This window comes from Squalius cephalus, assembly GCF_949319135.1.
Source record: "Squalius cephalus genome assembly, chromosome: 1".
In the NCBI taxonomy this organism is placed as follows: Eukaryota; Metazoa; Chordata; class Actinopteri; order Cypriniformes; family Leuciscidae; genus Squalius; species Squalius cephalus.
This window is the reverse complement of record NC_137122.1, coordinates 65878155-65901022: the sequence shown is the minus strand read 5'-3', so window position 1 is coordinate 65901022 and position 22868 is coordinate 65878155. Positions and strand designations below refer to the sequence as shown.

The window sequence follows — 22868 nt, the reverse complement described above, 5'->3', positions numbered from 1 at the left end:
TCATAACCTAGTATTACCTTGGATACCCACGCTCTATTATAGTCTTTCAGGCCCTTCTAAAAAAGAAAAGTGGAAAAAAAATAAACACAGAGCTCCTCTGACCCTTATTTCTGAAGGCATTATTGTCTCGCGAGATCTGATGCGATATTTTGGCTGTCGTGGACGGTCATTTTAATAATGCAAATGAGGGGCGCGTTGATTGGTGGCAGGAAGGAGGGGGGTTGACACCGCAGGTAACTTCAGCATATCATTCCAAAATGACATCATGGCGCAAGTTGTGAATGAACCCGACCTGGCCGCGACCTATGGGATTCAACCGTATATGTATGAGCCAGACTCTGAACCTGAGCTGGAAAGGGAAGATGTAGAGTCGACGGAAGGACGTCTACATCAAGATGTCTCTGAATGGTAAAGACAATCATTTTGACTGAGACATACATTATACCTTTTATTTAATGTAGATTACATTAACGGAGATGTAGTCTACTTTTTTTATCAGCTTACAGTGGTTATTGAGATCAACGTTTGCTATCATGTGAATGTCTAAAAAACCACAACGTGAAACAAGGCAAAAACACTTTTGCCTTGTTTCACGTTGTGGTTTTTTAGACATTCAATATTTTTCTTCTACAGACATGTAACGTGATCCTTTTCTTTATGTTTATTATTACTTGACTGTTTGTTTTATTTATCTATCCTTATCTATTCTATAAAAATATCAATACAATTATATGTTGTCATAGTTATATAATATACAATTCTATAAAAATATAGCTGTATCATTTTCTTGTCTGTTTATCATTTTTAAATTTGCCCCAAATTTGTGAACGATTCCGGCGTAAAATGATCAGCACAGACACCTAACGTTAAGCCAGTGGGAAGAGTTGTAGGAACCGCGTCATTAAAAATGAATTTAATCCACTGGTCCCTGACAGCTTGGTCCGTTCTTGGGAGAGAAAACACATTCACATGTTGATTCTGGCAGTCAACAACAGAGCAACTCATGTGTGCACTACGTTTCTGCATCTTTCGCGACTGAATATGAGGGGGAGAGGGGCAGGGCGGGCTTCCGGCAGCATAGGTCTGCGGTGTCCATATATGGTATATCCTGCCCAGTCTTGACGTCAAGTCGGGGCAGAAATAAAAATCTCGTATTTGAGTGCGCGTGCACGTGGGCTGGTTTACGAACCCAGGGGTAAACAAACGCTTTACTTTTAATTATCGGCTTCCCGGCCAGTGTATAATCGTTAGGCAATCATAACATACATTGATTCTCGTGGAAAAGTGAAAATTACAGGTCATGACTCCTTTAATAAACGGAAAATGAGATTTCGGCTCGATTTTAAATTTTTCGTTTGTGGTTTACAAATCGGTTTATGGCTTTGATATTTCGTTTGCACATGTGGGCGGCACTGAAACGCCCCTTTCATCTGATTGGTCAAACCGCTTCGTCTTCAGTACAGCCAGAATAAGAGTCCGTACGGCACACTCACATCCCACTTTAACCCCCTGTGAGCAATAGGGGAAACCCAGAAAGTGCACTGCTATAAACAATGAAACATAAGCCCTGCTGTCTTCAAATAAATAAACTTCAGTCACACTGTAATTGCTGTACAGTATAATGATACTAACTGTAGTTTCTCCAGCTTGAGTTGTGGGTTCATCAGTAGATCACTGAGGTTTTTCACTCCAGAGTCTCCTAGTTTATTCCAGCTCAGGTCCAGCTCTCTCAGGTGTGACGGGTTTGATTTCAGAGCTGAAGTCACATCAGAATAACCTTCATCTGTCATATAACAGCATCTTAACCTACATTAGCAGAGAGAGAGAAGAAAATAAGACAGAAGAAAAGAAAACTCTTTATTCTGTAAAGTCACATCATCTTCATAAGCAAATAAAACAGAGAGAGGAAGAGAGATCTTTATCTTTATTTCACCAGATCACAAAATACTAAGTTTGCACAAACACAGTGTTAAAATGTTTTAGTTTAAACTGTTGAAGTGATTTTAAGCATTTTGATTCTTGTATGTGAATGTGACTGACCTCAATCTCTCCAGTTTACAGTGTGAATCCTTCAGTACGGCACATAAGCGCTTCACTCCAGAGTCTCCTAGTTTATTCCCGCTCAGGTCCAGCTCTCTCAGGTGTGATGGGTTTGATTTCAGAGCTGAAGTCAGGATGAGACTCTGTTCCTCTGTAATTCTGCATCCACTCAGACTGAAGACAGAAAGAGAAAATGACTCAGATCTATGATGATCAACTAACGTGTTCATCTTCATCCAGCAGACTTTTGCTGACAAATAAACAGGGATATCAAGGTAAAGGTAACATGGAGAAAGACTACACATTGTTCATTTAAATATACTACCAACACTGTAACAATACAAAGGTTGAAAGCGATGATCTATTTATGTTAGTTTACACATTCATTTCATTTAATCTTTAAGGTTCTTTCATGTCAATGTCACCCTTGGTTTGCTCACTGGGTCAAATGTGTTTATGTCGGTTGTTTTCAGACACATTGTCTACTTGCTAAAACTTTATAGTAAGGTTTCATTTGTTAACATTAACTACATTAGTTAACATGAACCAATGATGGACAATACTATACAGCATTTAATAACCTTAAGTTTAAACATTTACTAATACATTTTTAAATACAAAAGTTAACAGAATAACATTAGTAAATCCCCTGTGAACTAACATGAACAAAGAATAACTGTATAATCTAACATGATCAGATTAAGGAATAAAAGTATTTCCTTAAGCAGAAGACAATCAAACAAGTTTTGTAAAAGGTAGTTCATCTGCTTTAGTGCTGCACCGTGAGGCAGTGTCGGTGTTTTTTATGGATGGCTCAGCTAAACAGGCCAATAAGAGACTATTAACTACTATTATTGCTTTTAATTATACTAATGTCTAATTAAAATGTCTACAAATGTATAAAACTGATCAGAGATCAGGTAAAACCCACAGACACTTGTTCAATCTCAGTGAATCTGCATGATTCATGGGTTCACAGAGATCATCGCCCCCCAGTGGTGAACCATTGACATTTTTAAACGTTTTGAAACAGTTATGACGTAACGAAGCCTCGTTTACTGAAATCATGTGACTTTGGCAGTTTGATACACACTCTGAACCACTGATCCGAAACAGAAGATTCGTAAAGGTTTCACAGCTTCATGAAGCGTGTTTCAAAAGCGCCCATCACTAGCGTTCAGTCAACTTACCTTCAGTGGATCTTATTACAGGCAGATACTGATCACAGACTTTTAAAATGCACTTATTCGGTTTTTACAAATTACAGTATATGTTGCACCAAAATTAGATATTTGTGAAATACAAAGATTAAATTGAAAGCAGTTATGAACAGTTCTGATCCTGATGTCTGAAAAAAAAACATTGTTCTGCCTCTACAGAAACTGATATAATTATTGACCCATGATCAAACTGTCTGTCTTAATCAAATATTTAAAGCTTGATATCACCTTTTTAATTTGTGTTATTAACCTGTTAACCTGTGCCAGTGCGCCGGCACACTGAAGCATTTTTTTTTTTTTTTTTTTATAGTTCAAAGTTACTATCAGATTTAATGTTATTACCTTGGCAAACTATACATCATTAAAAAGATATAAGACTCAAGTTTCAGTATTTGACCACTATTGTATTCTGAGAAACGTATAGTGACAGTTATGTCTTATTTTGTGTCAGGAGTTATGTAATGAAGAAATGAGTCGATACCTTTAATATGAATTATGAGCGTCAGCCGCTTTCATTCAGAAAAAAAACTCCTGTGCTGTCGTCATGACAACTCTTGACAAAACAACGTCCCTCAGGGCTTTTAGCTCAAAAATGTGCAGATTTGGAGAAATATTGATAGATTCTCATAGATTTACATCATATTTCTATAGACAGGAATAATATTTACTGAATTTATATCCAAACGTGTCGATGTAATCATTATGAGCGCTGGATACTCTGATGTACTGTGTTTTCAATCCATACCAGCAGCCTGAGGGCGCCCTATGCACATTTAAGCTGCGCCCGATCGAATACTTCCCTACTATATAGTATGCGAAAAACAGTACGTGAGCAGAGTGGTATGTCCGAAATCATAGAATTCGAAAAACAGTAGGCGAAAAGTACCCGGATGACCTACTACTTCCGAAGTGCGCATATGATGGACACTTTACTATCCCATGGTCAGGGCTTGAAGTTAAAGTCCAACTGAAATCAAAATTGACCCTATTTAATTTGTTAGCGCATATTACTAGTCTTGTGGTAAAAAATTAATCCGTGCAAGTTAATACACAGAAAAAAATGGTTTGCCGTCGTAATCTTAATCAAAGTCTGAAAAGTTACTTCCGGACTGGAATGGAGTTCCTTCTCTGACGACGTAGATTTGACTGCATGGTTTGGGAAACGCTTAACCACTCCCCTCAAACCGTTAGTCTGCTATGAGCGAGAGATGGAGAGGAGGAGCGCTAGCGTAAAACCCTGCCCTCTGTTCAATATGCCTTTTCACTGGGAAATACGTCACAACACTGGAGAAAAGTCGTTTGCAACTTCCGGTTCACGCGGACTTTAACTTTTTTGACCACCCGCCACAGTGACTTTTTACCAGACAGTTTTTTTTTTTTTTTTGCCTCATAAAAGGTGAAAAAAAAAGGAATTGCACAAACATTTGTTCTTTAACTTGTAAGAATACACATTTAAGTGTTGTCAAGTTATTAACGAGATCCATACAAGTAATAATAACTCTTAGAATACAGATATAGACCTAGTGCAGCTCGTATTAAAAACAAATCACACGCGGCTGTGTTGATGGCTGGGCAGCTGTTAGTTACAGCGTTCAGGAACCGTTAAGCAGAACTAAATTAATATTGTTATTACCATATATCATATAAAGGCTAGATGTCTTAAGGCGGAGTCACTTCCGGCATCACCGGCGGCCATCTAACCACAGTGGAGCAGTGAATTAAGGTGAGTGATCAGCACGCACACAAATCCTCTTATCTCGCTGAAATCTTGACGGATTTACAAACGGTTTGGTTTCTTACTAACACTATTAACGTCGCTATAATTCCGAATGCTTGAACATTTATGTTATAATTATTCATATGTATGCAGTGTCATAGCTACATCTCTGAGCAAGTTATGGTTATTTAAAAGTACATGCACCATGTTACGAGTGAGCGAGCACACTGTGGTATGATGGCCGCCGTGTGCGGACGTCGACCTCCATTGGCCAGCAGCGCGCACAAGACATCTAGCCTTTATATGATATCTATGGTTATTACTGGTAAAGTTACCGGGTAGGCTACCGGACATTTTCTCACCGGTTCCCAACATCTGTGCAACTGTCATTGTACTGTAGCCTATGTCAGCATTGCATTATCTCATCTCATCTCACCAACAGTTTAATACTTAACTCACACATTCAAACGTAGTCAGAGAAGGGTAGTCTCATCTTTCTCTCCGACCACATATACGTTCCGAAACACTCAAACTGCGCTGCTTTCACAGATGCTTTCTTTACTACTCCAGTAATGTGCCGCCACATTTTTTAGCTAAAATCCAACGAAATGGCTGAGTTGGTTTAAATGTCAAAGAACAACAGTCCAAACCGCAAAGACCCGGCCCCTTTAGTTACTGTTGCTATGTCCGACAAGCTACACCGCGCTCACGCCAAACCATGATCTCACGCAATGAAAAACATTGCGCAGCAGAGACACTGACAACACGCTGACAGACAAGACAGTCCAGGTTACTTTTGATATTAAAGTCTCAACGTTAAAATTTGGTCATTTTTAAAGAAATTTAGACTACCGTAACCGTTTTGTGGCTCTGTAATGTGTCTTGACAGATCGCTGTGGTGCCTCAGTTAAAGCTGTTCGTGAACCGATCATCTCTTCCTTCTAGTTAATTTATAGCATCAAATAAACATGAATGAACATAAGAAGTAATGTAGTTTTAACTGCGGAAAGATGTCAGTAGGCTTACTCAGTACACTCTGTTTTTTCAAGTTCAAATCCTCCAAAGTTGAACTCTCCTGACTGCTTTGTCGGACAAAAAAAGGCGGATTCGGTGGATTATGATTGGCCAGATCGCCTGTCAATCAAACTCCCCGCGAAGGGTCGATTCTCATTGGCTGCCTGCCAATGTGGCAGGTAGATTGACAGTGTTACCCGCCAATTGCAGAATTCACCCGCATTTGGCGTGTGGTCGGGTGTTAAAGTCCCTGTAAAGGCAATTCTAAAAAAAAAATCTAAACACATTATAAATGTTAGAAATGTAGGTAACACTTTATTTTGATAGTCCGTTCGTTGAGACTATACTAGTTATTAGTAGCCATTCAGTAGCTTTTCAACAGTGCATCATTTGAGAATCAACAACACTGTTTCAACAGACAAGTAACATACGTTCAACTGACTGCCTATAGACTATAAGGTACAATTCAAGTGTTAATCTACAGATTTTACGAAAAAGTGCCTGTTGACTGTCAATATTATTTTGCAACAGGTTATTAACCAATTGTCGACTAACTTTCAATTGTCAACTAACTTTCTGTAGATTGAGTACCAACAACTCAAGATCAATCTGTCAGTTAAAAGCCAACAGTCATGTCAGCATATGAAGTATATGATACTGTATATCCTACTCAAGGGGTCTCATATGCATCAAATTTATGATTATTTTAGCTGATTTAAAACTGTTTTTAAAAATGTTTTAACCATTTGTAGATAATCTGTTGATAGTCAACTAAAGATTACATGTAGTTGCTTATCAACAAAGAAATTGTTTATGATCAGTAGACTATTAATAGACATTCTCAACTAATCGTTAGTAGATATATTTTAGGACTATCTAATTAAAGTGAAAAAGAATTTATATCAGTAGAAAGTCTATAACCTATCAACAGATTAATATATTGTTTATGATCAGTTGACTTTTAATAGACATTATCCACTAAGTGTTAGTAGATAAATTTTAGGACTATCTAATTAAAGTGAAAGACAGTTGATATCAGTAGAAAGTCTATAACCTATCAACAGATTGCATACCTAACATGACTGAAGTAGAACAAACACTATGGCCAGCACATCAGAGAAAAAAAAAATCACTTTTATTAAATAAAAAAAATAAAATAAAAATAATACAACCCATTATTTACTAGGATATCACGATCACATCTGAACCATCTGATTATGTGAAAAAAATTATATTGAGCATTCCAAATGAGAAAACTCTCAATAGTCTACATCATTTCAAATGCCCGAGGCCAAGATCAAAAGTTATAAACAACAAATAACAATAATTATTAATTAATACATTTAGCCTTTCATGACAGTAAGTTTTCCAGAAAATCGCATTTATTAAATGCAGTTTAACGTTATAACAGTTACTCATTTAAGAAATAATCTCTGTTCCTGCTGCAAACTCGTTTCGGAGGATTAACAGACAAGACTATAGTTTAAACCCTTAACCGTTTTCTCCTATAGAACCATAATACACCAAAACACAATATAAATTAACAAAATACATAATTTTTATTAGCTAACGTAACGTTCGATGTAATCCAAATCTTTATAATCCATACGCAAGCATATGAACACAGATCCAAATTCAGCCCTTCATCCACATCCAGCGATCTCCATCTCCATTCTCAGCAGCGACCGTAAATGTCAAATCCCGCGCTCGTGATGTATTTAAATTCAAAAATTGCGCCCTCAAGAAGCGTTACGACATGTTTTACGGCAGTGATATCAAACGTTCATTGGCTCTCGCCTGCTTCGTCACAGATTGCAGCATGACGTGTTTCAGTTGAAACAACATTGAAATGCAGAAGCGCGTGCGCGCGCGCCGTCTTCACGCAGAGGGAAGCTGGGTTAACATTTTCATGGATTAATAACTTAAATTCTGCTCTGTCCCTTATACAAAACTATTATATACTGCCAGAGAGGACTGCAACACATCGTCATTTGAGCGACTTTTGGTACTGATTTACATTTTCGCAATAAATTATTATGATTACACTGCACATCTGTTGTTTTTCTTCATAATTTTAGCCTGCATATTTTTAAGAAATGGTTATGGGTAGGTTTAGGGGCAGGAGTAGGATTCATGTTAGTGGCTCAAAATATATTTTAATGCTATTAATAAAACTGGCATTTCCCTACACATCTCTGTCCATAAAGTGTTTTATTCTTTTTATATTCTGTATAAAATGAGTAATTTATATTTAGGTTTGGGAGTAGGGTTAAGGGAACTTACATTTATCTATAAAACAGTATAAGGGAAATGATACAGATATCTTTATGATTCGTAAACGTTTTGTAGCTGTGAATTCGTAATAATTCTACGTTGCAGACATGTCTGTATCATAGGCTACGTTTCAGCATCTATCCAAACGTGCAAAGAAAGTATGTTTTCAATCTGTTGATAGGTTATAGACTTTCTACTGATATAAACTGTTTTTCACTTTAATTAGATAGTCCTAAAATTGATCTACTAACACTTAGTGTTACTAACACTTAGTCAACTGATCATAAACAATTTATTTGTTGACAAGCAACAGATCTAATCTTTAGTTGACTATCAACAGATTATCTACAAATGGTTAAAACATTTTTAACAACATTTTTTAATCAGCTAAAAAAAAAAGTGTAAAGTGGAGCTCAAAGTTTAAATTAAATATTAAAATAATTAACAGCTTGTTTCATTACATCTAGCACCTATCTGTGAATGCATCCGCATTTTTACATTTCCGTTGAATGAACAGTTTAATGACTGAGTGACAGTCTCTAATGCGCAGAGACTTTCAATGTCAATACTGGTGAAATATCAGCAGAAAGCCTCTCGTAAAGTGAGATTCAAGGAATTAACTGTTATATAACAATGGTCTAACAAGCTCATTGTCAGGTTTATTGTGTTTATTATATTATGTGGACCCCCGACCCTTATTTTGACGTGTTGTGTCTTCATTTTAATCCACTTCGTTTTAACGCGGTTTTTAGTTTCGGTTTAATTACTGAACATCGTCTTTGTGCCTGCTGACCACAGCGTAACACTTATTTATTTAGCAATAAATAAATGGAGATAAAAACGCATATCGAGTTGAGTCACTCAAAATTATCTCAAGGGAAATTCCTTCAGCACGACAGCCCTACTTTCCTGGCTATTTTGACAGCACTGACGTAATCACAGACTTGCTCATCCCGATTTAAAATCTTAAATATCAAACATGTTTGATATGATCGGGGCAAGCCCGATTTGTGTGAGAGCAGATCGGGAGGTGCAAGATTCGATCTGTGAACGCATCACATTACCAGATAATCTGCGCCGAACATCGGAACCGATCAAGGTCCTCGACAAGATTTTTTCTCCGATTCTCGGGAGGGGGAAATCTGGCATAAATCGGCCTAAAACTCCTGTAGTGTGAGCCAGGCATTAGTTACTACAGCCTACAGTTTGCTAGCTAGCTATGCCTTCGTCACGGAAATGAGTACTACCTGGATGTGATCACGTACAAAACAGATCGGTGTCCTTATTTAAATTTACGAAAAACGATCACATCAAGAAGAGGTGGATTAATTTTGTGAAGAGCCACCTTGATGGACAGCTGAGGATCACCGCCAAAACCCGGCTCTGTAGTGATCATTTGACACGGGATAGTTTTATAAACTTCCTCATTTTTCCTCATTCCTCAACCAAATCATCCTCCCGTCGCGCCGAAAACTGGTGCCATCGTCGGCAGTGCGAGCCCACCAATGAGTGTAAGTTGCCTTGTGTGCTTATGTTATAATTATAGTAGGTAACGTTAGTCCAGGCTCGAACATGGCTTTGTAAAACCTAGGAGCATCCATTCCGGCTGTAGCGGTGAACTCAGAACACATACTTAATTTTGACTTTACAGGGACTTTAATTTCAGGCACTGCCCATGATGCCACGGGAGAGGAGTTGTCATTGTTATATTCAAAAATGGCAGAAAATGGAGACGCGGCTGTTTTCAAGTGTAAATACTTTACAAAACAAAAAAACAAAATTTTTTATTTGTTTAACATCATATAAGTAAACGATTGACTTGTTAAAAGTTTAAATAATGTAAATCGAGGGTACAATTTTGTGAATTGGCTGCAAAATTGACCATTTTATCATTATTATTACCGAACAGAACGAGCTAATGCCTGTCAGCTAGTTAACACTGTTTTATTTAAATAACGACGTTGTTTCGCAGTTAAATGATAGTTACAAAACTTTTATTTTTTATTTTACAGCGATTTTATTTCTCCTTTGCCAGTGTTGATATGTAATATGTGTTGGCTACGTAGCAAGCTACTGTTATCAAGTGTTCCTCAACTTGTCCATGTAACATTAATATTAATATAATAATATAGATTGACCATGGTTCATCACTAATGTTAAATTCTGTGTTGATTTTGCAGGGGCTGATGAACACACCTGTGCTCTTATAGAGTGGAGAGTGGCTAATGAAAGAGAGGAAAGAAAAGAAAGAGCGACGAGAGCATGAGGAGAGACGAGAACAGGAGGCCAGAGAGAGGAAAGATTCCTTCAGCTTTTAGAAATAATTGCTAAAAAAATAAATAATAATAATAAAGAAAACAAATGTTACACACTCTCTTTCCATTTATTTGTTAGTAAGTTCATTTTGTCTTGCTGGTTTAGGAAGTGTTATTACAAAACACTTAATTCCCAGGGATTTACAGTAGTTAGATTGTCAGTTGTAAAGTGTTTAATATGTGGAACTGAGTAATTAATATTTTTAAAGGGTGTTGTGTGTGCACTTATTTTGTGGCAGATTCCAGATGGTTTCTGAAACAAGCAAATTGCAGGTATATCTGAAAAATATGAGTGCCGCACTATAGAGAAATACCCACACACTCCAGACACCTTTAAAATGTATTTGCTTTATTTTCGTATATTTAACTTTTAAATGGATACAGAATACAAAGCTTAAAACAAAATCACAAAACTTTGGCACAAAGTAGTATAATAGAGCTTAAAGCTCCACCAAAAGCAAAAGTTTTAAAACGTCGTCTTGAGGGAAGAAAATGAACGTCAGCAGCTTCAGTAAGGGAACCTTTACAGGTTTCTAAAAGATCTAAAGGGACTTTCTTACTAACAATCTCATTTGTAGGGCATCACTTTAAAATAATTCAAAATCTGTTTCTTTAAAAGCATGTGTACAAGATAGTAATTTTTGGATTTCCACTTGAATTTTTCCTACCCAAATTTAAAGTAAATAATTTGTCAAAAATTAAGCTCAAATATGTGATATGTAACTAGAACACCAGCACCTCGATGTGCTTTTTTTCCACCCATGGTCGCAATCAGTGACTGGATGGACTACCGTGAAAGTCGGAGGTCGGGGCGGAGGTCAGCTCCATCTTTAAAAATATAGAACTAGAATTTTCTTCTAGTTTGATAATTTTTATCAAGCTTGCATGTTTATGTTTTGTTATTTCACTTTAATGGCAATGAAAAGGACCTATTAATTGTCATTAAAGGGAAATTACTGAACCTAAATATACAAGCTTGATAAAAATGCTCATTTGAGAAGATTTTTTTTTTTCATGTATACACATGTATATGAATGTGTGTGTGTATATGTGTGTTTTGTATCTGATCTCAGTGTGTTACCCTACATGTATGTGTATATATATATATATATATATATATATATATATATATATATACACACACACACTGCTTGTGATATTGCCATCCATGTTTATGTGTGTGTGTGTGTGTTTTTGTTTTTTTGAGGTAAAATGTATTGGCTAAATGATATTTAACTTATTTGAGAAATTACACCAAAGCTTCTGACAAAGACGTGATCTGCGAGCAGCTGACCGACTCTGAATTGTGAGCACGAACGACGTAAAAACGCAGACGAAAGCAGAAAGAAAGTTGGTGCAGTCAGTGGAATGGCCTCTTTAACTTTCCGCGCTGATGTGACCGCGCATGTTACGTGACAATACCAACCGTAATACCAGTACGTCATGACTCCATTCATACTACCTGTACTCATACTATATAATAGAGCGTACTTTCTTAACGGTCGCGAAGTATGTTCTAATTTAAATGTAGTACCTACTCCCATAGTACACGATTTCGGACGCAGCTTTAGTCCATATATATATATATATATATATATATATATATATATATATATAATATGGAACACATGAAAAAGTGCCATAATCATGTGACATTCTGGGAATTTTTCAAAAGGGGGGTTGCAGCTTAATAATTTAATTGACTGTTTAATTTTATTACTTTAAATTGTTCTGGCTCTGTGTGACTGAGGGAAAAATGCTTAAAAGTAATATAATAAATAAATGAGCAATACTCACGTCAGTGTGTTGAGTTGACAGTGTTTATCCTGCAGTAGAGCAGCGATCTGATTCACTCGTGTGTCTCCTAGTTTATGTCCACTCAGATTCAGCTCTCTCTGGAGTAACGGGTTTTTACCCACAACTCTATTCACATACTGACAGGCTTCCTCAGCAGCAGGACTCACAAACCTGCAGAAGAGGCAGTTCAGGTATCAACTAAATGTCCACTGCATTACAAAAAATGATTGATACGATAAAAAACTTAATTATTGTTTTAAAGACAAGCTTAAGTTAGTTATTTAGATGTCAAATTTTTCTTTAAACATTTAAATACACAAATAAATATATATTTAAAAGAAACTAGAGCAACACTCAGTCCTAAAGCAAACATAAGCATAAGAACAGAAAGGTCTCACAGAGCAGAAGGGCAAAAGCTCACTAGATCATGATTTTCAGTATGAATACAAAGTGTGAAATTAAGATCTTTCTGTAAAGCAGGAGAAGTGAGAAACGTCAGCACAGAGAAAACTGGCTTGTGAAACTGCATGTTTGAGAACATCTGGAGACTCATAGACCTGGTGCAGAGAGATGCAGTGAATCTGGGCTTGATGGAAAACTATTATTGTTAATTATCAAGGTATACTCCTGAATGTCAGCACACATATACTGACCCATAATGTCTATTTGACCTGTAGCTCGTATCACAACTAAACTGTGTTGACAGTTATCATCATCATGACAGAACCTGCAGCATCTGATCTGATCTTGATCATTTTGATGCAACAAATTGTACAGCTTATTATATAACTAAAATAATATATTAGTTATGAATATTTAGCCTGCTAATTTAGTTAATTATTTGATCCCGTCTCACCTCAGTGTCTTCAGTTGACAGTCTGGATCCTGCAGTAAATCATTGAGCTCCTTCACTCCTGATTGTCCAGGATCATTTCCTGTGAGATCCAGCTCTATCAGGTGTGAAGGGTTTGATCTCAGAGCTGAAGCCAGAGCTTTATAACCTTCTTCTGTCACACTGCAGTTAGAGAGTCTAGAACAGAGAGGAAAACATTCAGCTGATTAATCAGTTAAACTTGAACAATATAAATCCTTAAACTGAATTTGATTTTATTCTTCATACGAATGTATTGAAAGTCAGTTGCAAAAACTGACAATTGAATATGGAGGCAAACAAAAGGCTCAGTGAACTTTAATATGTTAGACATCAGCATCCCTTTCAAGATTGCAATTAACTAAAACTGTACAACTCTGAAAGTCTATGATCTGAAAATGGTCGGAAAATTAGAAAATTAAAGTTTGGGAATGGCCCAATAAAGTCCAGACTTCAATTCCATTAAAATGCTGTGGAAGGACTTGAAACACAGCTCATGTTGGAAAGTCTACAAATGTCACTGAGCTGAAGCAGCTTTGCAAGGATGAGTGAGACCAGGGGTGCAACTACCCAGTGTCAGAGGGGTATGAAGCAACAAATTTGGAGAACAATTTAACCCTCTGGGGTCTGAGGTGTTTTTGGGGTCCTTGAGATGTTCTGACATGCCCTGACATTTGTGCTTTTTTCAGTTGCTTATAAACATAGTAATGGCAAAAGAAAAATTACACACTATTTAGCACAAACAGGGCTACCATAATATGTGAGCAACAAGAATGTACATGTCTGCATTTTTGAGAGAATAATGTTTATGCGTGGTTATTGAAAAAACTAAAAACTAAAGTTTCTGAAATAAGACCACAAAACACATACTAAATATGTGCCAATAAGACTTTTGTCTAATAGATGTCATTGCCTAGTGTTTTTTCTTCAAAATGATGTGAAAATCACCCTGCCTAATCCTTCACATAACACAATACATTGATTTGAATTTTGCAAAGCACTTTCTGTTTGGAAAGGCAATATTCGAGTGGGCGTCAACGATCATGCATATTTAGTGGTTCACACCTGAGGACCGCATACTTAATGAGCCATTCATTCAGGTGAGTCACTGAGCCACAAGAATGCAAGAGCAACAGTTGGAAGCATCTCAATTCTTTTTTATTTTTCCACATATTGTGCTTGCAATGTGGCCAATAATATCCAAGGAAAACATGTCTAGTAATTGTGCAGTTAATTCTCATACTGTATTTTCAGTTTTGGAATATTTATCCTCTCCCCAAATTTGTCACTAATAAAACACAATAAAAATTATTTAAAGAAAAGGCTTATATTTACCTTTTAATAGTTTGTTTACATCTACCTTGTAAATATTTCAATAAACAACAATTCAAGTGTAATCTTTCTTTGTAAAAACTAAAGTATACATTTTATCATACATATTTCAAAGTTAAGGATTTGATTGATTATTTGATTATTTTTGACAAAAAATTGGCAAATAAAAGCTTATTTGAGGTGGCAGATATTTTACAGTAAAAATGTATAATCTATCCAAAACTAATCAACGAAATGTTGTCTTTCATATGTCTGTAACATAGGTCTTTCATTTGTATTATAAGGAATATAAATGTTAATTTGCAGTTTAATACGTTGCTTATACAAATATATATATGTGCATACACACACACATATATATGTGTATATATTTATACACAAAAAAACATTTTATTTATATTTTTTATATACATTTTTTTTTTTCACAAATTGTGCTTGCAAATTGTATAATATCCAAGGTAAACATATCTAGTAATTGTGCAGTTAATTCTCATACTGTATTTTCAGTTTTGGAATATTTATCCTCTCCCCAAATTTCTCTCTAAAATTGTGTTTTCTCGAGCTGATATGGGGCTCGAGAAAACAGCCCCTCACAGGTTTGCGCCGTGGATTCCCGCGAGTCAAACGCGGATACTGTGTTTGTTTTAGGCTCGCGCAGTCTTCACTCGGACGCGCGCTTCAATCCGTTGTGGAGACTCTCTTTTCGTTCCAGTGAAATTACAAAACAAAATACACACAAACATGTCTCTGCCTGATATACAACCACTGATAAACATAATCTGATTTGATAAAAAAAAAAAAAAAAAAAAACTATATGAGTGCAGATTCGAACTCAGAACCTCTGACACGCTAGGCAAATGTTCTACCACTAGACCACTTGAGTACACGTATTTACTCACGTGAAAACTCGGTGTTTACTCGGCGTGATCAGTTCGCTCTTGAAAATGCTGCCGTTCGTCGTCTGAGCTACAATCTTCCTCTGAGGAAAAGCCAAGGTGAGTTATTCCTCGCTGTCCAGAATCATCTGAAGGGCGTCTTTCCCGGAGAAACGAGCCATCCTCTCTAAACGCGATGAACTATCAGTGAATCTGATCTGATGAAACTTCGTGTTTTCAAGGCATTGATCGGGGGGCGGGTGCGAAGCATAGATTACCTAAACTATTTACCATGTGAATAGCGCCGGGGGCGGGGCGGCCTCGGTTCATTATAGAGATAATGAGGCAGAAGGAAAAAACGGTACCTCTCCTTGCTTTCAAACGGATTACATGAGTTGAAAACATTTGTTTTTTATATTAATTACTTCATTTAAAAGAAGAGATTTCAAGCTTCATAAACACATATACCACGTGTCTGTGTGAGAAGTATTCGCTGAGTTATGATTCATTTTAGGACGCGTTTCAGAATGGACTACACGGACAGAGAGAAGGCAGATCGCGCTCCGTGTTTATTTTTCTTAATTTGGCGAAAAGCACAACACTTTGTTTTTATTGTGAGTATACACAAAAATAATACACATTTAACAGAATCGATTGATGTATGAAACTCCTATGGAAAATCAAAGTCAACAGAGTATTTATGAGTTTCTTTTACACTGATAAAAAAAAAGCGAGCTGGTATCGCCGGCGAGACCGCCGACCTCAGGGGGTTAACAATTCTTTGAGTGGTGGAGTTGAAACGGGTTACATGCTTATTTCACAGATAAGAATAAAATTTTAATTTGATTCAATGGTTATTTAAAGTTTTACTTGGCTTTTTCAGCCACACTTCAGAGAACTTTAGAGCGCTAATGTCTGTTAACATGAATATTTGAAAGCCTCCAAGCACAGACATCACACATTAAATTAGGGCTGCACGATATTGGGAAAAAATTACGTTGCAATATTTTTTTCCAACGATATATATATTGTGATTTTGCGAGCCATAAATCCAGGCTATAAGACTGCTTTAAAACTTTCACTGAGACCTCAAACAGAAAGCACAAAGCTTTTCTTTAAAGCGAATTTCGTTTTGTATTAATTGTATCTTAATTTTAATCAGTTTTTCATTATCCAATTTCCTAGATTTAATAAATAAAAAGTAAATATAGCAGACAATAGATAATCACGACGCCAGCGCCTGAACTGGAGCTTAAGCTATCATCCATGAACCGAAACTCAGTGTATAAGGTAGCCTACTCGCCTCACACACCAAAAAAAAAAAGAAAGAAATATATTTATTATCTACAGAAATCTCTACTTTTAAACAGAACCATTCAAAACAACATAAAACTATGTAATCCATATGAAATGTGCATTTCTCTCCGGCGCGTTCACTACTGTGAAGATCGCGAGTCAATATCGTCAACTTCATCTTTGCAGCCGACACAGAAAACACTTGTTTATTAATAAACAATTAAAATGTCTCATTGCATTATTTTACATACTCATAATAATTACTTTTGCTGGTTCCTTGTGACAGCTTTTAGGTGCCGTTTACATGAACTGCATCAGCACCGAAAACATAGAGAGAGAGAGAGAGAGGGAGAGAGAGAGAGGGAGAGAGGGAGAGGAGAGAGAGAGAGAGAGAGAGAGAGAGAGAGAGAGAGAGAGAGAGAGAGAGAGAGAGAATAAGATTTTTTTTTACTTATTTTGAGGAATTATAGCCTTTAAGCCAATTTTTAAAAGCATGTGTACAAGATAGTAATTTTTGGATTTCCACTTGAATTTTTCCTACCCAAATTTAAAGTAAATAATTTGTAAAAAATTAAGCTCAAATATGTGATATGTAGCTAGAACACCAGCACCTCGATGTGCTTTTTTTCCACCCATGGTCGCAATCAGTGACTGGATGGACTACCGTGAAAGTCGGAGGTCGGGGCGGAGGTCAGCTCCATCTTTAAAAATATAGAACTAGAATTTTCTTCTAGTTTGATCATTTTTATCAAGCTTGTATGTTTATGTTTAGTTATTTCACTTTAATGGCAATGAAAAGGACCTATTAATTGTCATTAAAGGGAAATTACTGAACCTAAATATACAAGCTTGATAAAAATTCTCATTTGAGAAGAATTTTTTTTTTTCATGTATACACATGTATATGAATGTGTGTGTGTATATGTGTGTTTTGTATCTGATCTCAGTGTGTTACCCTACATGTATGTGTATATATATATATATATATATATACACACACACACTGCTTGTGATATTGCCATCCATGTTTATGTGTGTGTGTGTGTGTGTGTGTTTTTTGTTTTTGTTTTTTTGAGGTAAAATGTATTGGCTAAATGATATTTAACTTATTTGAGAAATTACACCAAAGCTCTTGACAAAGACGTGATCTGCGAGCAGCTGACCGACTCTGAATTGTGAGCACGAACGACGTAAAAATGCAGACGAAAGCAGAAAGAAAGTTGGTGCAGTCAGTGGAATGGCCTCTTTAACTTTCCGCGCTGATGTGACCGCGCATGTTACGTGACAATACCAACCGTAATACCAGTACGTCATGACTCCATTCAGTACGTGACTACCTGTACTCATACTATATAATAGAGCGTACTTTCTTAACGGTCGCGAAGTATGTTCTAATTTAAATGTAGTACCTACTCCCATAGTACACGATTTCGGACGCAGCTTTAGTCCATATATATATATATATATAATATGGAACACATGAAAAAGTGCCATAATCATGTGACATTCTGGGGATTTTTCAAAAGGGGGGTTGCAGCTTAATAATTTAATTGACTGTTTAATTTTATTACTTTAAATTGTTCTGGCTCTGTGTGACTGAGGGAAAAATGCTTAAAAGTAATATAATAAATAAATGAGCAATACTTACGTCAGTGTGTTGAGTTGACAGTGTTTATCCTGCAGTAGAGCAGCGATCTGATTCACTCGTGTGTCTCCTAGTTTATGTCCACTCAGATTCAGCTCTCTCTGGAGCAATGGGTTTTTACCCACAACTCTATTCACATACTGACAGGCTTCCTCTGCAGCAGGACTCACAAACCTGCAGAAGAGGCAGTTCAGGTATCAACTAAATGTCCACTGCATTACAAAAAATGATTGATACGATAAAAAACTTAATTATTGTTTTAAAGACAAGCTTAAGTTAGTTATTTAGATGTCAAATTTTTCTTTAAACATTTAAATACACAAATAAATATATATTTAAAAGAAACTAGAGCAACACTCAGTCCTAAAGCAAACATAAGCATAAGAACAGAAAGGTCTCACAGAGCAGAAGGGCAAAAGCTCACTAGATCATGATTTTCAGTATGAATACAAAGTGTGAAATTAAGATCTTTCTGTCTTTAAAGCAGGAGAAGTGAGAAACGTCAGCACAGAGAAAACTGGCTTGTGAAACGGCATGTTTGAGAACATCTGGAGACTCATAGACCTGGTGCAGAGAGATGCAGTGAATCTGGGCTTGATGGAAAACTATTATTGTTAATTATCAAGGTATACTCCTGAATGTCAGCACACATATACTGACCCATAATGTCTATTTGACCTGTAGCTCGTATCACAACTAAACTGTGTTGACGGTTATCATCATCATGACAGAACCTGCAGCATCTGATCTGATCTTGATCATTTTGATGCAACAAATTGTACAGTTTATTATATAACTAAAATAATATATTAGTTATGAATATTTAGCCTGCATATTGCTAATTTAGTTAATTATTTGATCCCGTCTCACCTCAGTGTCTTCAGTTGACAGTCTGGATCCTGCAGTAAATCATTGAGCTCCTTCACTCCTGATTGTCCAGGATCATTTCCTGTGAGATCCAGCTCTATCAGGTGTAAAGGGTTTGATCTCAGAGCTGAAGCCAGAGCTTTATAACCTTCTTCTGTCACACTGCAGTTAGAGAGTCTAGAACAGAGAGGAAAACATTCAGCTGATTAATCAGTTAAACTTGAACAATATAAATCCTTAAACTGAATTTGATTTTATTCTTCATACGAATGTATTGAAAGTCAGTTGCAAAAACTGACAATTGAATATGGAGGCAAACAAAAGGCTCAGTGAACTTTAATTTGTTAGACATCAACATCCCTTTCAAGATTGCAATTAACTAAAACTGTACAACTCTGAAAGTCTATGATCTGAAAATGGTCGGAAAATTAGAAAATTAAAGTTTGGGAATGGCCCAATAAAGTCCAGACTTCAATTCCATTAAAATGCTGTGGAAGGACTTGAAACACAGCTCATGCTGGAAAGTCTACAAATGTCACTGAGCTGAAGCAGCTTTGCAAGGATGAGTGAGACCAGGGGCGCAACTACCCAGTGTCAGAGGGGTATGAAGCAACAAATTTGGAGAACAATTTAACAATTCTTTGAGTGGTGGAGTTGAAACGGGTTACATGCTTATTTCACAGATAAGAATAAAATTTTAATTTGATTCAATGGTTATTTAAAGTTTTACTTGGCTTTTTCAGCCACACTTCAGAGAACTTTAGAGCGCTAATGTCTGTTAACATGAATATTTGAAAGCCTCCAAGCACAGACATCACACTTTAAATTAGGGCTGCACGATATTGGGAAAAAATTACGTTGCGATATTTTTTTCCAACGATATATATATTGTGATTTTGCGAGCCATAAATCCAGGCTATAAGACTGCTTTAAAACTTTCACTGAGACCTCAAACAGAAAGCACAAAGCTTTTCTTTAAAGCGAATTTCGTTTTGTATTAATTGTATCTTAATTTTAATCAGTGTTTCATTATCCAATTTCCTAGATTTAATAAATAAAAAGTAAATATAGCAGACAATAGATAATCACGACGCCAGCGCCTGAACTGGAGTTTAAGCTATCATCCATGAACCGAAACTCAGTGTATAAGGTAGCCTACTCGCCTCACACACCACAAAAAAAAAAGAAAGAAATATATCCATTATCTACAGAAATCTCTACTTTTAAACAGAACCATTCAAAACAACATAAAACTATGTAATCCATATGAAATGTGCATTTCTCTCCGGCGCGTTCACTACTGTGAAGATCGCGAGTCAATATCGTCAACTTCATCTTTGCAGCCGACACAGAAAACACTTGTTTATTAATAAACAATTAAAATGTCTCATTGCATTATTTTACATACTCATAATAATTACTTTTGCTGGTTCCTTGTGACAGCTTTTAGGTGCCGTTTACATGAACTGCATCAGCACCGAAAACATAGAGAGAGAGAGAGAGAGAGAGAGAGAGAGAGAGAGAGAGAGAGAGAGAGAGAGAGAGAGAGAATAAGATTTTTTTTTACTTATTTTGAGGAATTATAGCCTAATGAACAAACAAACATCTGTTAAGATGTGAATGTTGGCTGTGAGTGGTGAGCAGTGGCACAGCGAATCAGTCACTGTGCAGGCATGCGGAACGTGCATGTCACCCCAGCAACAAGACATACAACAAACTTGTGTTTACTGTGTGCTACCCTGGTGCTACCGTTCTCTTAATACACCATGGGTGCTACTACCCTTCACATCGCATGTGACTATCGCTCATGCGCACATCGCAATGTTGATGTTAAAACAGAATATCGTTCAGCCCTACTTTAAATCCTACCTGTTGCCTTTCACCATCCACTTATTTACCTGCTTTTGGTATCCCTTGACATGCCATCTCACTTTCCCTCTTTCTTTTTCTATCTTTAGCCCCGACAGTTTTTTTGCTTTATCCATCTTTTTCAACGACAATTCACTACTCGTACCTGCTCGCTCAGTGCTCACGGCGCCCCTCGCAATATTACGCTCGCGATATCTTCAATGTCAAAATTCTATGATGGAATCTTATGAGGGCGCCTACTCTAGCCTGTTAGTCCTCTAAAATGTTATATAACATTGAGGAAATGCAGAAATGATTTAGAAATGCACAACAGCAGCTACATATAGAAAATACCAAAAAAAGAATTGTAATTATTTATTTATTTTACCATCGCATGGTGCTGCGCCCCTATGCGCCGCATATAGTGCATACCCACTTTTTAAGCCACTGAGTGAGACAAACGGACCAAAATACCTTAATAGTGGTGTAAAACACTCATAAACTACAGGAAGTGTTTGGTCGAGACTAGCTGCAAAGCTGAAAGCAGAATCAAAGACAAACAGCTCCCTCAAAAGCACTAAAATACATTAATCCTGTTATATACAATCTTAAGATAAGTGATTTCTACTCGATCTCACCCTCCTTTCTGTGGCAGATTTACCAGCTCTAACAGAATCATCTGAATTCTGACTAGGTATGCAAATAACGATTAAATCACTAAATTATAAATTACTATAAACAAAAACAGCCCAATTTAAGTGTTAACTTATAAGAAGTAGAATATACATATATGGAAAATACATTATCCATTATTATAATCCCCTGCAATTATTTGCATTACAGTGCAGCACCAAATGAATGCAGCACAAAATGAATGCTTAATATCACTTCGGTATTACTCACTGAAAAAAAACACAACAACAGTAAAATGGCACAATGACAACCTCGCTTATATTGAACATCAAACTTTTATCAACAAAACAAATAGGACAGATGGCATAGTATACCCCCATTGTAACAAATGAAGGTCTTATTGTTTTCCCCTAAATTTAAAACAAATGCTTAGTTTGTGGTTCATTAGTATTAATGAAAATACATCAATAATAAAATAGTACAATGATAAATTCACTTATATTAAACATTGGACTTTTATTAACAAAATTGATAAGAAGAATGATATGCTATACCCACGTTGTAACAAATAAATAAAAGATCTTTGGACTGCTTAGTTTGTGGCTCATTATTATTTTGAATGAAAAACACAACAACAATAGAACAAAGACAAACTTACTTATATTAAACAAAGAAATGCAACTTTTATTTATAACTTTTAGCCTCTGGGATCGTCCCGTCAGTCATTGCACCTTACTTTAGTCATGTGACTCATGTGGCTCAACTTACCTCAGTATCTCCAATTTACAATTTATATTCTTCAGTCCAGTGCAGAGCAGCTTCACTCCTGAATCCTGCAGATTATTATTGTTCATGTTCAGCTCTTTCAGATTGGTATCTGATCCAAGAACTGCAGCCAGAGCTGAACAGCTTTTTTCTGTTAAGTTACAATCATTTAACCTACAATAAATCACAACACAGAATTAGATGGCACACATACAATAAATTTTCTATATACAAATATTAAATACATTTTCCTTTTTTTTTTTTTTTACATAAACAGCATACAATGCATTCAAACAGCATTCATCTACAAAAAAATACTATTTCCAGTACATTAGTATTTTTTATTCAGTGACAAATTT

General features: G+C 36.3%; 1 protein-coding gene across 1 annotated transcript in view; it reads right to left on the bottom strand.

Moving 5' to 3' along the window:
• The window catches only part of LOC307159700 (NACHT, LRR and PYD domains-containing protein 3-like), a 48173-nt gene that overhangs the window by 10240 nt on the left and 15065 nt on the right, over positions 1-22868 (bottom strand). Inside the window, exons 7-11 of the mRNA XM_079873224.1 lie at positions 22513-22683; positions 13234-13407; positions 12378-12548; positions 2041-2214; positions 1633-1806 (exon numbers count right to left, since the gene is read on the bottom strand). Of these exons, the coding sequence (XP_079729350.1) occupies positions 1633-1806; positions 2041-2214; positions 12378-12548; positions 13234-13407; positions 22513-22683 (864 nt within the window). The remainder of the gene's footprint in view (positions 1-1632; positions 1807-2040; positions 2215-12377; positions 12549-13233; positions 13408-22512; positions 22684-22868) is intronic.